Here is a 16,889-nt window from a genome sequence, read left to right as displayed (position 1 = left end):
TTCCCCATCCAGCCTGGGACTGAAAAAAATCAGTGTAGCTTTAGGGCGGTGGCAGCACAGAGCGCAGTAAGTGGCAACATGTTTCAAATTCTTGATGCAATTCCGGTAGTATCTACATTCACTTCAAAGAAAACTGGATTTGCAGTACCAAACTAATCTTACTGCGCTGTGCCTTCAACAGTTGAAGAGGTGTTCTCAAAGAAACAAATGCATAAGAAGCTTTTTTGCGTTGTTACTTATATGAATGAAGCTAAATGGAAATAAAATGCCAAGCTGGTCTATTCCTGAATCAATGTATTTTCTGGTTGAAAATAAATACATTGCAGGACTGAAAATGTTAAGAAATCCCATGTGGGCAGGGATGAGTTTAGATCTGTGTTATGTCGTTAGTTATAGCACAGACTTCTGGGGGGATCTCGATCCAATGATATGATCCTTTTAGGCACCGAGTCCCATTCTAATGTAGCTGCACTAATAATATTTCTGTACTTCACTTCAGTGTTGGGAGGACCCATCTGTTGCTGTCTGGGGAAAGCCACATTCCTGTGGCTCTAAGACCTAGAGGAGAATCATAAATACAGATAAGATGTGTAAGTTGTTTAAAAATTCTCTGCTGAAAGTGCTATTTTGGTGTCAGGTTTAGTCAAAGATATAGCAATCATGTCTGTTTAGGACCCAGGCATACTTATATAAAAGTAGAATAAGACCTTGTCCAATCTGCTGTCATGCAAATATAAGTATTTTCAAATTAGCTATGGAATATCTGCTGGTGGGAGGGTCCCATATTGCAAACTCCTCTCTGGAGGCTTCATTAACATCGTAGGGACTACAGGCTCCTTGCTCGAGCAGTGCGGCTACATATCAGATAGCCTGAATGCCCCCTTGGTCTCAGGAAGTAAGATGGCATATTTTCCATTAGTTGTTATTTTTCAAATCTGTAAAATAGCCCGAAATTCAGGACTGTATTTAGAGTTTGCTCATGCACAGGTACATTGTGCAGATATTTTTCAGCATTTTTCAGAACCAAATATTCCAAAAACTAGAGATCTTTCTATTTACAGAAATCCTGCTTCTAAGACTTTCTGAAACAGGTTTTGTAGGTTACCAATTTAGTTAACTAAGCAGACACTTGGAATTTTTTTTTTTATTAGTTTCAGGTTTGTTCACATTTAATTTTAGCTTCCTTTCTGTGCCATGCTTGGAGATTGGGAAGTAAATCTGCCTTTATATGGCAATAAGAAATTTTGTAAAGCTGTACTAATGAGGAAGAAAATGAACATTAATTAAACTTGCAGTTAGAGGCTGGGCTGAAGCTCTGGAGTCCCGACGCCGCAGCGGCAGCTAGCCGGGTTACTTCATTACAGCCTGGAACAGGGAGCTGTGACGGGAATGGGAATGAGGAGACAATTAAGTCACTCACTGAGTGCAGAGCCAGCGAGACATTTAATTAGCTATAGGAGCTAAAGCTGTAAAACCTCGAGATTTCTGTAGATTCTAAATATGTGAAGCAGTTTTTCTGTCAAATGAAACTTTTAAAGAATGCCTTCGGAAATGTGAGAGGGGTTGGGGATGTTGAGGAGACTAGAGAAGCAGCCTCGGTTTTCAGCTGAGCTCTCCAGCGCTGGTCTCCTGGGCTGGAGAGGAGGTCTCCATCGTGGTGGATGCAACTAATGTCTTACCTTGGACAGAAAGCCCAAAGCTGGGGATGGTGATGAGACGCTAGAGTGGCCTTGTCTTGTAAAGCCAGAGTGGTAGAGAGGGACATGACTAGGAGGAGCTCAGTTCTTGTCCTGTCTGCTTACAGACCTGTCATTTTAGCTTTGGAGGAATCCCCAAAATTACAAATGGCAGATTTTTTAGGATTACAGCCTGCTCTCTCTGTGCATGCTGTAGAAGGTGGGGACCTGTGGGGTGCTGGCCGGCGGCGATGTGGGGTTGCACCCTGCGGAGTCCGCACTGATGACCTCTCCTCTCCCACCCACAGCTCCGAAACTCCTGCGATCCCTCTGCCAGTCCTTGGGCCCCTTTAGCTGAAAAACCAACTTTGCCACCGTGTCACGATCCAATTTTGAGACACCATGAACCCCCTCTCGCTGCTACATATGAGAAACATGTATTACTGCTCTCCTGCAGCCGCTGTTGCAATCGTTAGTGCAGGCATTTGTGACTTCCAGAGCATTTGTTGTTTTATGGTACAGTTACATTGGAGTTCAGTGAGAGAGGCACTTAATCACTTGTTTGGCCTTTGAAATGGGGAAAAAGCACTTATTTATGGAGTTTCTCACATTTTAGACATTTGTTACATCTGTTGTAGAGGCCTAATCTTGGGAAAGAGAGGAGTTTTAAGTGTGCATTGTCTCTTTTAAGTTGCAGCATATTTACTACTCCAGCTCCAGTTTTGCCCATTTTCTTTCCTGTACATTTGCTTAGACAAAGACACATCATGTTCCAAGTTTTGAAACTATATTTTTTCTACCAAATTGGAAGTAAATTAGCCAGAAATCTATTGGCTTTGGAAAATCCAAGATGAATTTCCAAGACCCCAGACAACCTGCCGGTTTATATCATAAAAATAGGGAGGAAAGCAGTGATTTTGTATACTATGCTAGCTGCAATTTAGCATGCAGATAGATGTTGAGTGTTTGTTTACTTCTAGGTCTCCCTGCAGTGAAGGTAAGTGGCCAGGGTGCGGGGCAAGGGAGAGCAGAGAGGGTGCGTTGGGGATGGATGGGGAGCACAGAGGAGTACGAGGAGGAATGGTCCAGGTGGCTGATGCAGTTACGGGTATTTGTAGATCCCGTGGTCCCTGAAAGCCTGGCAGGTCTCCAGAGATGCAGGGCAGCCTTATACCCCCCAAAAGATAGTGGAGCTCTAAACTCGAGCCCTGTGTATTTGAATGGACACGTTTGTGGTTTATCAATGTAATTCTTTTCTTAATTAGACAGGACAGTCACTGTCTGTCATCCTTGTGAAATTTTTCCTATGTGACTTTCACTTCTGAATAACTGACTTGCTAACCTTAGCAGAGGTTTTGATTCTCTGAACTGCAGTTTCCTTTTGATTAAGTGTCATTTTCTGCTCTGCTCTTTAATGCATATTAATGAGTGCAAAGCAGTGCTTGACTTGAGTAATTTGCAGTTGGGATCTAAAAATCCCTGGAAGGAGGGCCTGGGGATGTCCTGCCTGGGGAAATAGTGGGAGATTACAGACTCTGCTACAGTTTGGTGAATTCCAAAGGCAAATGCATTTTCAATTAATTTGTATTTTTATTAGTCACAGAACAGTCATTGTTGCCATCGTTATTTAGCCATATTCCCTTTAGTTTCAGTTTATCTTTCCCAGAAGAGGAGGGAAGAGGTAAGAGCTCAGCCTTTTTTCCAGAACGCAAAGTGCTTTCCACGACAGATGCTCAGGCCCGCGTTTAGTCCTGAGTTGCACAGCGCGTGTGCAGCTGCAGGAGGGTAGTGCAGGGCAGGCACTGCTTGTCCATAACTCTTGTATAGACAGGAGTCCCGGCATGGGCTACATACTGCATAGACTACAGAACCGCGACTACTAGTAGTTTTGAGCTCTTAGTTTATGAAAGCAGCTCCTGCTCCTCCATTTCCCAAAACTTGGGAAACTGGTAACTGAAAGGCTTAATTCTGCTTTCCTATACCCTGGGGTAATATCCAGAGGTGTCCCAGGAATTTCTGAAGTCTTTCTAGTCTAACCTTTGTAGAAGAGAAAGCACAAATTGGCTCCAAAGAATATGGCCTTTCTGTTTTAGTCATCTAGAGGTATTCTCGAGGAAATTGCAGCAGCTTTAATGCTCTCTCTTGTCATCGTAGACTTGGAGGTCGTCCAACAGTCATGGTCTTGGCATGACGGCCTGGCACAAGCGTCAAAGAGTCAGAGGATAAGAATGGGACCGGTCGAGTAATGGGCATGGGCAGAGCCATGCTGCTCTCCAGCTGCCTCTCGGACCTTCGCACCGCCTGCTCGGCTGTGCACGGTGCTGGGGTTCAGCTGATGGCTGACAGCCATCTCCTTTTCCTGGTGGGGCTTTTTGGGATGTTCAGAGCAATATCAGGAAAAAAGCATTTGGCAATTCATACTGAGCTTTTCAAGTCCAGAGCGTTTGGCAAAAAAATAACAAATCGGCCCTCGTAATTCTCCTAGAAGATTGTTGTTATGCCTAGTCACAGATGGAGAAATGGAAGCAGAGAGGTTAAATGTCTCGCTCGAAGCAGTGAGGAAGTGTGTGGTGGAGACAGTCAGGAGCCCCACGTATTTTTTAATGAATCTTTTATAACTGCGCGTATATTATTAGGCAGATGGCTTGAACTGTGGATTTCTCTAGGAACTCTGCCTTGCAGTCTAAATGTGTTTTCTTCTCAAAGTCTTAAACTGAAATAAAATCAGAAAACATAGTTTGGTTCAGGACGTGAGAATGTGTTCACTAATTAAAAGACTACGCAGGATATAGAATATATAAAAATATGTCATTCTTTTACAGTTCAGGGTTACACTAATTCTTTCCTAATATTTCTGACCAAAAAATAATTAATATGTTTCTGGAGACTAAAGAAAAAGAGAAACGGCAGCGTAATGCAGTTATGTCTCCTTACGTCACAGGCCGAGATTAAAATGAAAAAAGAAATATTCAGCCATGTTTTTGAAGGTTAATTTTCTTCCTTTTTGCACTCCAGCAGGATTAGGGAGGATTCACTCATGGGGCTGTATAGACCTGATGTATGGCCCGTTATTTGGCAGTGTTCAGGATCTGTGTTTTATCTTAATAAAAAAGTCACTGAAGAACATAACGCAGGAAGGGGCTTTTCCTTTCTCTGCATTGTGGTTGTGCCGTAGCCATTAGTGGCCTACGGAGGCGAATTAACGTATTTTATGATAAAACGTACTGCATGAATCCCCCTGCATACAAAAGGGCCAGCAGCAGGCACAGTGATCTGCAAGCAGTGTCGGGGTTTGACCACTGATTTCACGTACTGGGAGCCAGCCCTCAGGCATCTCCTCTGGTTAGCCTGTAGTCTGTCCCAGGGGGTCTTCGTTTTCTCAGGGGAAGTCTTCAATCTGAACATGTTTTCTTTTCCAACAGACCACCATGCACTGGAAGCTAAAGTTCACTTACAAAAATTGTTCTTCTGTCTGATCAGTTCAGCTACTGCTTGTAAAACTTGCCTATCTGTTAATTTTCTTAGAAGGTTTAAATTCCTCTAAATGCCCATCACTGCACCCTGCTGTGTACAAGACAGCAGCAGCATTTCCCCCAGGATCCTGGGGAACGGGCTGCATTTTAAGTGTGCGTGAACAATTGAGATCCAGTGTTAGTCGCTCGGTTACCAGCAGGTTTAAGAAATCCAGAAATAGGTATGAGCATGCGTGCAATCGTATAACTTACTTGCACAAAGCAAAATCACAGTCTTTTTTCGTATGGCAGTCAGGCTCTGTCTGTATTCCTCCTGGGCTTATGTACGGCCTGTGCATCGTATTGGTGCAGCTGAGCATGCAAATGCTCGCAATTTCTCCATCTTTAGTTGTGCATTTCTCATACACATTTTTTTAAATTTCTGGATATAGTATCTAATATCCAGACAAGATATGGGTGTGTGCATGCAACTGCAATATATATTAAAAGGAGAGTAACATTAATTTTGAAATTTTTATGTATTCCTTTTTACAGTAGCAGATCAGTTGTTGTCTTTCTGGTTTTGGCACTTATTTTCTTGGTTGTCTTAGCTTCCTTGAGTTGCTGAGCCTGTCTCACCTTTGTGTCTGATGTAGAATCTAAATTAGATAAAAAAAAAATATCAAGACAAGATTTCAAATACAGTTTCCTCTCTGTACAGGCAGTTTAAACTGCTTTGATATAATTTTGCTTCTTTAATCCTTCCCCTTCAATCTGTTGTTGTATACATTATATATATGAAATCTGGGACGGGAAATCTTGCCTAATGTAAGTTAAGACATGACAAATGAACCTGACATTTTTCCAAGGAGGGAACCAAAGAACATACTGTATTTATAGCAGTAGAAATGCATTTTGCTGCTTATAGGAGAAAAATATGCCTATGAGAACTTTAATACTGGGATATGATAAGAGAATGCAGATCAGATTTCTTTCAAGTGAGGATACTGGGTTCAAAGGAGCAAAACAGATTCTCTTGAACGCTCGAGGTGCGACTTCACCCAGAAGCGAACTGGGGCCCCTGGAAGCTCAGATACCAGGAAAAAGTGCGTGGCACAGTGTGGAGACGTTCTCCCTGGCCCTGTCACGAAGGCCGGAGGCTCTGGTGTCAGCGGAGTAAAGAAGAGAGTGATGAAGGAGCTTCTGAAAGTTACATTTGGGGCTTCTCTCCTTTATACTTTAAACAATTTCTTCCATGTTAATATTAAGACTTTCTGTTTACAGGATAAGAGTTCATCAGTTTAAGTTCTCAAACACAGATGTGCAAACATACTCAGAAAAATTGATTCAAGCCAACCAGTTCTGCAAGGCAACTACTGGCTATTGCAAACTTCTCCAATGGGGCAGGATGGCCAGGGGAGACAAGCGCAGGAGATTCAAGTGCCCAGTTTGTTTCACCTGCGTGAAAAGGGTGAAAAGACTTGTTAAAATTTTCCTGCTTTATGATGATTTTCCTGCTATGTTAAGCAGCGCTGAGCACAGTGAGAAGCGTTGCGATGACATCCCGTTGAGGTGCTCTGTAGAAGTGCGAATTTCACAGTTTTTTCATACCAGGATGTTGGTTCCAGTCTGAATTCTTAAATTTTTATCCCTTAGGAATGCATTGATGACACCCTTTTTAAACCAGTTTTGGCTAAGCGTTGAAAGAGTTTTTTATCAGGGCAACCCTTTGTGTCGAGGGGAAGATAACCACAAAGCCTCTTTGCCTGTGTGTAAGACCGTACTTTTCCATCTTGCCTCCGCACAGAAAGGCTGACTCTACATTTTTGGACTGTACAGCTGTACATCAGGACCAGCTTATGGTGCTGAACCAATCCTTTAGTTAGCAGAGAGAGTAAACGGTGGAGCAATCTGCTGACAAGTAGCTACTATGGTCATATTAACTCTTTCATTGTAGTTGGTTTCTAATTCAAATTTTATTTCCTCGACAGCGTTAGACCTATGCTTGCTCACTTGGCTCTGGGAGACGTCCCTCTGGTTCAGGGCTGTGCCTTTGTCCTTCCTTGTCAAGTTGGGGAAAGGATGCTTTGTTTTGCTCTAATAAAGAATTCACCTGGTTTCCTCTCTGCATCCTAATTGCTCTCCAGAGAGCACTAAAGTGTGCTTAAGCATATAGTAACTGTTTACTCACAACGTCTGCTGTATGTGCAGTAACTCCAAATGTTCGATCTCTGCCCTGTCGCTCCAGGCTGGCATGATTCGCACAGACAAGGACGAGTTCTTCATTGAACCTCTGGAGAAAGGGGCCCAGGAGGAGGAGGAAGGAGGAGGCAGGACACACGTGGTCTATCGCAGAGCAGCTGCCAAGAAGCAGTTTCCTATGGAGAGCACAGATATCCAGTATAAAGGTAAGGCGGGGATGTTAATGCCAGCTGATGTGTAAAGTGTAGCCAAAGGCCTGTAGCCAATGCGTTCTGCTATCTCTAGCTTCTGTGTCCTTGAGAATGAAAATCTCTTCTTCTCCCTCTGTGTATGGAAAGGTAGGGGAGAAGCTGGACATTCTGACTGGGATAAACAAGCATTGCAGCAGCCAAAGCCCTCTCCAGGATGCCAAAACTGTCCTGCTTTAAATGTACAGATAATGTGTTTCCTTGGCTCCAGAGGGAGCCAGCATAAGGTGGTGTGTCCAGCTGGGCACCCACGTCGGGAAGAGGGCTGTGGATGGAGCAGCAACGTGGAGGTGCCTGGGCACGCCGGGGACAGGCAGCGGTGCTGGCTTTGCAACGGCTGTGCTGGAAGGCTGCAGCCGGAGCACCAAGGCTGACGTGGTACACGGGCTTTTCGTTGTCCGTATTCTTCACTGTGGTGAAGTTCATCCCACCTGGAAAATAACTGTTCAAATGTGGACACCAACCTCCTCTTGACTTAGTTGTGTGTTTGAGTGTTGCATTTAACCTAATATGTGGTAGACAGTGATGGAACAACAGGAGCTAAACGTAAACAGCCTTTCTGTGTAGTATTCTCTGTTTTCGTGCTAACCTTCGTGGGACCTTTTCAGCTGCACGAATAAGGGATGCAGACTTGGTAAGCGGATGTTCTGGCAGCTGACATTAACACTGGGATTAACGGGGTGGTTTGAGAGGAAACCAAAAACAGTTGCACTTTGACGCCATGTGCGTGTACCAAACTGCAGACTCATTTGCCACTAATAGTTTGAAGCATTATCTCACAGTGGTATGATATGTTATTAAGTATAATACGGTGTTTTAGGTCGTCCTCTGTAGAAATCTTCGCAGCAATTCCCATCTCTCTGATGTGTCACTATCGCTTTCAAAAGACAAAGAGAATATTACGGTACCTGTTGTAAAAACTGCAGATAGCAATCCCAGAAACCGGTTGGAAGAACACGTAGTCACAGAGATTAGGCAGTGAAATTACGGCCACGTTACTAACGCAAATTTCACAATGCTTAAGTAGGAGCGGGGAGGGAAAAGGAGGCAAGCAGTAGCGTTCACCGATCTTTTGTCCAGTTGGGCCATCGGTTACGACCCACGGCTTATGAGAGTGCGGCAGCGTAATGTTGGGTTTTTTTGGCTGGTTTCGTACACGTCCTGGGGCAGCGCTGGAAGGAGGCAGGGGTCTGAAGGACGCAAGACGAACCTCCCCGTTTCCAGAACGATAAGAAGGAAGGTGCTCTCTTAGTAGATGTTTATAAAATTATTGCAGTGTTGGAAAATATCAGCCAGTCACTGTGTTTCCTTTTAAACAAAAGAGACTTAATTTTATTCACACCTTATGGCAGTATTTTTGTTTCTGGTTGGTAAATATTCCTCAGGAGTAGGAGTCTGGTACACAGAAAAGCATAAATTTTAGATCGGCTCCAGTTATCGGCGTGCGGTACCTGCGGGAGGAAGGCTCTGACAGCGGCGCCTGCAAACGTCTCCGCGAAACGCAAGGCCCTACCCGCCGCGCAGCGTCGCGCGGCGCTGGCTGCCGCCGCGGCCGCTCGGGGCCTGCGAGCGGGGACGGACCGACGGCGGAGCCGTGGCGCGGTGCCGCGCGTGATGCCAGCCACCGTCAGCTGCTGCCGCGTCCAGGCCTCGCTGTGCCATGCGCTCGGGGAACCGCGGCGCTGTTTAGGCTCTGGTTCAAAGGCACCAAACAGTAATAGCCCTCAGGCAGCGCCGTGGAATTAAAAAGCGTTCGTATTAGCAGGGCTTGCAAACGGGCAGCTGTCTTCGTGCGGGCCACGCTGAGACGTGGCGCCGACCTCGTTTTGAACGGCGGGCGTCTGTTTTAGGTAGCAATAGTTGTAATTTTTCATCTTTCAAATTTTAAAATCGGGGAGAAATGCTGAGAGTGGTTATCGTCCTCGCCATCCGTCCTCTTTTGATTTGTGACATGGACTACAAATAACTCTTTGCTTTGGGGAAAAAGCGGTGTAATGTGCAGTTTTTTTCCACTGACTTCTGTTTACCTTAAACAAAGACAAAAGACCAGGCACCCCAAAACAGATCAGTTCTCTTGTATTTTTTGTTAAACCTGGCTTCCCGCTCCTGATTTGCTCTACGCAACAGGCTTGGAAAGGGCATGTTTTCAAAAATTGTAATTTTATTTTCCAGTTTGTCTTTTTCCAGAATGCATCTAGTTTTGGTTAACAAATGTCAAAATATTTAGCGACTGGGAGTTGATAAACACACTGTACTGCATGTTTCCATAACACTCTTAAATTAATCAATGGGCTTACTTAGGAAATATTTAGCAGGGCACTTTCAGCATGCTGTAGCTATTAAAACGAAAAGAGAACGGTTAACCAAGAGCACTCTCCTCTTCCATCATCCCTTGAGACGTTTGCATGGTTGCCAAGTCCCATAAATTTGCATGTGATGAATTGTAATACTTGGTTTATTTTTAAAGGTCCAACCTCCAGGAGTCATATGAATACGTGATAACTTTTTTTTTTCCCTTATGTGAGCTTCTGGCTCTTGTAACTGTTGAGGAAAAAAAGCTTGAAAATATTTGCGTGTTCAGCAATTAGAAAGTAATGAATAAGATGAAGTATATAGCATTCCATAATTTTGAAGACAACATCTTTGAAAATCCTATCATACGTTAATTTAATCCCATGATTTGGGAGGGGATCGTGAGTCATGATTTTTGAATGTTCGGGTCTGGATAGACAAATATGAATTCCTCCTAAACGCTCCTATCTCTGGCTGTCTCTCACAACCAGCAGGACGAGCTGTTCCCTCCCCAGGGAGACGGAGGGGAAGGAAAAGCTCCCTGAACTTGGAGCCGGGTGGGTCAGTCGGGATTATTTCAGGCCTTGGGCCTTACCCTTGCCAGAAGGAGCTGGGCCGTCCTCGTATGTAGCAGGGGCCCGGGAGAGGGGCGCGTGAGGCAGAAGAGCGGCTGGACCTGCCTCAAAAGGCAACTGCAGCTAACGGGAAGACTCATCATCCAGTTGGAAGGGTGCATGAATACAGACAAGAAAGACAAGGCGTTTTCCCAACCTTTGAAGGGAATTTTAGGTGCTAACTGGTCCTGGGAGATGAGCTTGAGAGCAGTGGTTTTCTAGCGTTTTCTAGTGTTTCTAGCGTTTATAGTAAGGGAAATTGGGATTTCACTCCCTCCGTAAAAACCAAAACCACACAAAAACCACCTCGTGCGCACTGCAGGGAAGGTGGTCTGTGTCTGCCTTGCGAAGGCTCTGCTGACGTGCTGGGTTGCAGGAGGGGGATGCGCTAGGGGAGAGCGGCTCTGCAGAGTGGCAGAGCTGTACTCGCATTTCAGACGATGTCAGGTTTTCTTTTGAGTTTCAGCAGAACGCTGTCAGAATATCAGGAAAAGAATACCAGGAAAAGAACATACTTGTTTGGATGGCCTGAATCGTTGTATTTTGATAGATGTAGGGTTAGCTGGTCTTTGTGAGAATCATGGGCTCCAAGTATCCTTTAATACAATATTTCTACCTATTTTGGCTCTCTCAAACAATGTTATTTGTTAATGTCCTGGAGGAATTCAAGCGTCATATCGGAGACAAGTAATAATGCACAGTGGAATAGTACTGCAGAAGTCTGTGTGAGCTCACTAAAAAGTAGGCTAATTGTTTTGGAAAGATAAGTATTTTCATGTACTGGTTGATGTATTGCAGGTATGGTGGGAAAAGCCCTATTTTTTTCTAGTGACTATGTTTTTACTGCTCTCATATAATAATTTATCTTCCTCTAGATAAAAATAAACAGCATGCTGAAAATATTTTCGTATTTCCAGTTGAATTCCTTCTTGCATAGATAAGTCGTCGTTGGACAACAGTACAACTTTCTCCGCAGCAGAAGCAGAATTAAACAGGCAAGCTAAAGGAGCGTTTCTTTTCTTGAAGCTGTTTTTTTGCTCTGATGTTCTTTAGATGTTAAGTAAAGAGACGGTAGGTATTTAATCGGTAGTTATGATGAGGTCTGAGAAATGAAAAAGCTTAATTTTTATTTCTAAGGGCAATCTGAATATCAGGCTTGTAGACTTTATATTGCATGTCCCCAGCTGAATTATCACGGCTGTTGTTGTGATTCATTGTCAGGAAACAATTATGCTAAAAGTTCCTGAAGGTTGGCTTTCTCTCTCAAAAGCACTGTCTAAATACGCCACTCTGAGTTTTATTGTATTTCTTGACTGCTGAGAAACAGAAACTCAGCTCTAGTTGACAGCTTTATTTACTGTGCAGATGAACGATTACCGTAGCAAAGAGCAGTTTATTGTGGGGGAAGACAGCAAGGTAACTCCAAATATGCTTAAAACAGGCAGATTGTTCTTCCTTTACCTGCTGGGGAAACCCCTGGGAACGGCCCAGCCCCGTATGACACAAGTCCCACCAGGACCGTCGCGCGGGCTGCCGGGACGCACCGGCTCACGGCCCCTCTCGGAGAGTTGTGCCCCCTTCCTGCAGTAATGTGGGATATCCTTGTGGCCAGGCCTTCAGAGCAACACTGCGTTGGTGCGTAAAGACGTGATCAGTTTGTGTGACACTGTGTTGTATTTCTTGGGGCAAAAGACGGTCCTTTTCTTTCTGTATTTCTTTATGTCTGCCACTGTTTCTTCTTTGATGGGAGGGTGACTCCCATCCCCACAGCCGCGAACACCCGGTAGTCAGGTAGAAAGGCAGAAATGATAAGTTGCTGCTTCTACTCCATAAAGGCAACTGGCTCACCTTTCCGAACAGCTACGCAAACTTCATTGAAGCAAAGCGGCTTGAGAGTCCTGTCACTAGCACCTTCTGCCTCTCTGTGACGTAAAAAAACTTCCTTCTCCTCACACCAGTGGGACATTAGTGGGTCCTCAGGGGTGGTGGCCAATTCAGCCAGGGAGAAACCCATGTCAATTTAAGCTGAAATAATAAGCCTTACAAGTTGTTGGAAAAGATGGAAGAAGTAAAATATATGGTGAAGTTATGACAAGTCAGTTGACAGACCTTTGCAGGTTTTAAAGATGATATTTCAGAGGAAGACTCTTCCATCATAGCCCGTCAAACTGTCAATGACATTGATTTACTAATGTATTTAAATTACTTTCTAGAAACCAAGATGCATTTGTTGTGTATCTTTCTGGATTGCCAGAAATGACACCCAGATTGGCTGCAGTCTGGCTGGTTGCCAGTCTAATTTGCAGAAACTTTGCTGTTACCTTTGCAGAGGAACTGTTCCTTCAGAAAACTGAAGTTTCTCCAAATTCAATCAATATTTCCTCTCAGTGTGTATTCCTGCTGATTAATTACTGTTCCCTTATTTTGCAGTTAGTAAGGCACTGATGACAATATTTTTTGTCTCCTTCCTACATCATCTGTGCATGATAAATACATCTGTCTTTCTCCTGTCTTGATTTTCTCTGCATTTCATATTACAGATTCATGGGGCTTTTCTGGGAAGAGAAAGATTGAGAATTTAGTTGTGATTCAACTTTTGAATAAGAAACGAGGTTATGCACTCACAAAAAACCGAGTCTCTCGAGAGGGCCAGTGGATGTCAGCCTTCCTAACCACAGATGTAGCTGATGAAGCAGGTCTTTGCTAGCACAGGCAAATATCGCTCTTGCAATAGTTTTAGTATGGAACTTTTGGATAAATCTACAGAGCTCTGCTTTCAAAACTGTGCAGTAAATCATCTGGATAATTAGGTGCATGCTAATGAACACTGTTCCTACATACAGTTGGTGTGAAATAGAAGGAATAGCCTCCTTTTTCCAGAGTCGATTTATTTTTCTATCGTAGACCCAAAGTGTAGTGGATGTGTGCCCTATCCACGCCGCTGGCCTTAGCTGGGCCATAGCCCGCTTGCTGGTAAAAAGCTAACATATCCCATGCTTGTGGAAACTGAGCTTGTGCAACTGTCGTTTCTCCTTTACCCGAAGGAAAAAAAAAAGAATTGAACAGTTTTGAGGATTTTTTGTTTTTGTTTTTTGGGATTTTTTGGGAATACTAGTTGAGCATTTCTCAGAGAAAGGTAATTTTGCTGTGCTTTTGTGTGGGGGAAGTGCTCGTGTAATGAAAGATGCATGGTGATGTGTGTGCATTTCAGGACCACAGTGAAGCTGCGTGGGCTACTTTTACGGCGGTGGGCTTTTCAAACTTTTGAGCAGTTTGGAAAAGTGTATTGAGGCTTCAAAGGATTTTTACTTTTAATTAAAAAATGTCTCCTTTTTCCAAATGCTAAAAGTTGCTTTCAAAACAGTAGAGCACACATTAAGTACTTTCTCATAGTTACTTTTCCATGACATCAAATGCTGTAGTTGCTGCAGTGATGTTTTGTCTTACCAGTAGCAAAAGTCATTGTGTATAACAGTAAAATTGCTGGGGAAGCGTTGACAAGGTGCACAGTGCTGTGCTGCATGGAGATGCTCCTGCTGGGAAGGGGAGCAGAGAGCAGCTGGAGCAAAATGCTGCAGTATGGGCCGGCTCTGCTACGGTTTCCTGTGTTGTCATCTCAGGCTTAGATGCACTTCAAAAAACTGCAATTGTCCCTTTAATAAGCTGTTGCTGAACATGGGGTATAGCAACATGAGGATATTATTATGTTAAGAGCCTCAGTTGCTGTATTTGACCCCACTGTTCTTATTAAGTAGTTTGAGATCCACATAGATTTTAGGGAAGCATTTAAGTGCACACTTAACTTTAAGCAAATACTTAACTGACTTCAATGGGATTCCGATACATACTTGAGGCAGGTTTTTTTTCTGACTGGAGGTGAATTTCTTGTTTGGTTGTGAGACGTGATAAGGCAAGTTACTGAGGAGTTTCCACTTCTATTCAGATATGCTTGAATTAAAGGTGATCAGCTTAATTGTTTGTGCTTATTTAAATATCAGTGATCTGCTTGTATCATTAACTAATTTAAGAATTAAATTCAGTTCATTCTTAACTGTGAGTTTAGCTTCTCCGATACTATATTAAAACAATACGATAAGGCTCTCTTAAGTGATTGTTGTAAACAACTTACAGCTGGAGTTGAACCTTGCTGAACGCACTGAATGTTGCTAAATATAACAAAATGGCAATAAAGCTGATATTGGTCCATAAAGCAACAGTTTCCAATTCTCATAACATACTTCTACAAAATATTTGTGAGAACAATTGATGAAAACATGGGCAAAGCTCTCCTTTTCCTTTTCCCCATTCTCTTTTAATTAATTTTGTATTAGGGGGTGTGTGAAACTTAGGCTTGATTAATCACTTCTTTATTTATATTTATATAAAACTTATTCATTTATATACACACTTATAAAGACAAAGCATCTTACCACAGAGATTCCAGGAACGTCCATTTTTATTCTTCCTTGTAATATACACTGATCTCACGATACGTAATGAGTTTAGCCTCACAACCTCCTGGGAGGAAAGAGAGACCAAAATGTTTGCCTTTAGACAACAATACGGTAAACCTTGTTTTTACTGAAGGCTGACATTGCTTTTGCTGGTAATGGTCCCCTGCAAGACCTGGGTTGGTAAGAGCAGCGGTGCAGAAGTCAAACCTTGTCTTCAGAAGCTGACCAATGCTCGCTTACGTGAGCGTATGCAGCTGCCCACGGGCAGGTGTGCAGTTTTTGCTTACAAGAACGCATGTGCACACCCACACAGTGTCTGCAACCACCCATTTATGGGTGAGTTTTTCTATGAGATATCATCCTCTTGGGGATTCCTTATTTACAAGCTATGTTCACGCTGTTGGACCTGCTGGGGAAGACGCAGGGTGGCAGCAATCCAGCAGGTTCCTATGTCTCTACTAGAGACACAGACAGACCTTAATATTCTACCTTGACAACTGCAGATGTCCTGCAACTTGGATCTGTGTTTAGGAAGTGTGTTCTGGACCTGCGAGTTGAAAGATAAGGGTAGCACGTACTGTTTGCTATTTTGTGCCGTGGGATTCAAACTCTGTGTTTAATAACAATACGCAAAACAGCATCTGGTATGTGTCACTAAAATAAGCTCTTGTAGAAAGTGCCGATAAACATTTGCTGTAGACTAAAAGAGGCATAAATCTTGTCTGCTGTCCATGATAATGATGATAAAGTGTTTTGATCAGGCTAAGAGCTCCAGGCATGATCAAATGAAAGCAATGGGCAAGCCCAGAGTTGTGAGGGAGATGGATATCCTTCAAACATCTATATTGCTGTCATTTCTTGCAACAGCAGAGCCACATGTGAGATTTGTGAAGTGGTACGAGGGTTAAAAATGTTTTCCAGCTGGTGCTGACTGTTCTCAGCCGCGTGAAGGCTGCTCCTTGGTGGCCGGCCGCTGCAGAGCTGCTGCTGGTGCCTCCATGTTTACAGAGGGGCACTGGAGGGTCACTGCATCAATAAGGGTGCGAGAGCCGGCTGGGGAACGAGAAACAATCCCGTTGTCTTCCTCTGTACGGATTTCATTCATGGTGGCCGAGCATGTCCTTGTTTTGTTGCTCCTGAGCTCGATGCCATTAAAAGGGCTTTTGGAGTTAGAAGGGACAGTACTGCGGTGCCTCAGAGCTGCTGCGGCACCGACAGCGACATCTGGGCACTTCCAAAGCGAAAGCACAGGTAGCTACCAGCGGAGCTAACGGACTGTTTTCTTGAGTGGCCAGCGAAATGGTGGGTTATCCGCCTGTGAAGATGTGCGTTCAGTCACGGGGCTCGACCCCGTTGCCTTCTGCAGGCAGTCCTTCCCACCCCGCAAGAGCCAGCGGCCAGCAGAGCCAACACGGGCGCCTCCTGCCCCGCTCGCCGCCTCCAGGCCCGGTCCCGCTGGCCTGCGTTAGACGCGGTGGCGGCCGGGTGAGGCCACGCCGTATCTCGCTGCCTCTTGGACGCCTGCCCTTCAGCTGCTGGTGCGTCAGGCGCGACGGCGACCACAGGCCGCGGTCGGGGGCGTGAGGGGCCGGCTGGTCTCTGCTCCGGGCAGTAACTTGCCGTAGCCTTTTTGTAGCGTTTGCCCACTAGCGTGCCCACACTCTGTGTTTTCAGTCCCCCGGGCAGTGTCGGGGGCCGCCTGGACTTTTTAGGTAAAAACACCTTGCAGTTGCAAAGTAAGCAACAACAGCGCTAGCCTTCGTTTCAGCAAGGCTTCCTTCCCCAGAGCTTTCTGGAAATTATAGAAGACAAGAGGATCTCAGTCCAGGAAAAAGCAGTAAAAGTTCTGGTGTAAAATTGCTTTGAGTCTGCACTATGGCACAGTAGTAAATTCATTTCTTTTTGACAATTTGTGCTTCTCTCTAAAGCAGGAACACTGCTGTGAAACAGT

At 44.3% G+C, this 16,889-nt stretch overlaps 1 protein-coding gene across 1 annotated transcript in view; it reads left to right on the top strand.

The window, feature by feature from the left end:
* ADAMTS2 (ADAM metallopeptidase with thrombospondin type 1 motif 2) overlaps positions 1–16,889 on the top strand; it is a 190,419-nt gene that overhangs the window by 62,640 nt on the left and 110,890 nt on the right. The window contains exon 3 of the mRNA XM_068959888.1: positions 7,377–7,536. Coding sequence (XP_068815989.1) covers positions 7,377–7,536 — 160 coding nt within the window. The remainder of the gene's footprint in view (positions 1–7,376; positions 7,537–16,889) is intronic.

The sequence above is a fragment of the Struthio camelus genome, chromosome 13 (assembly GCF_040807025.1).
Source record: "Struthio camelus isolate bStrCam1 chromosome 13, bStrCam1.hap1, whole genome shotgun sequence".
NCBI classification, from domain to species: Eukaryota; Metazoa; Chordata; class Aves; order Struthioniformes; family Struthionidae; genus Struthio; species Struthio camelus.
Note: the sequence above shows the minus strand (reverse complement) of the source record. Positions and strands in the feature narration are given on the sequence as shown.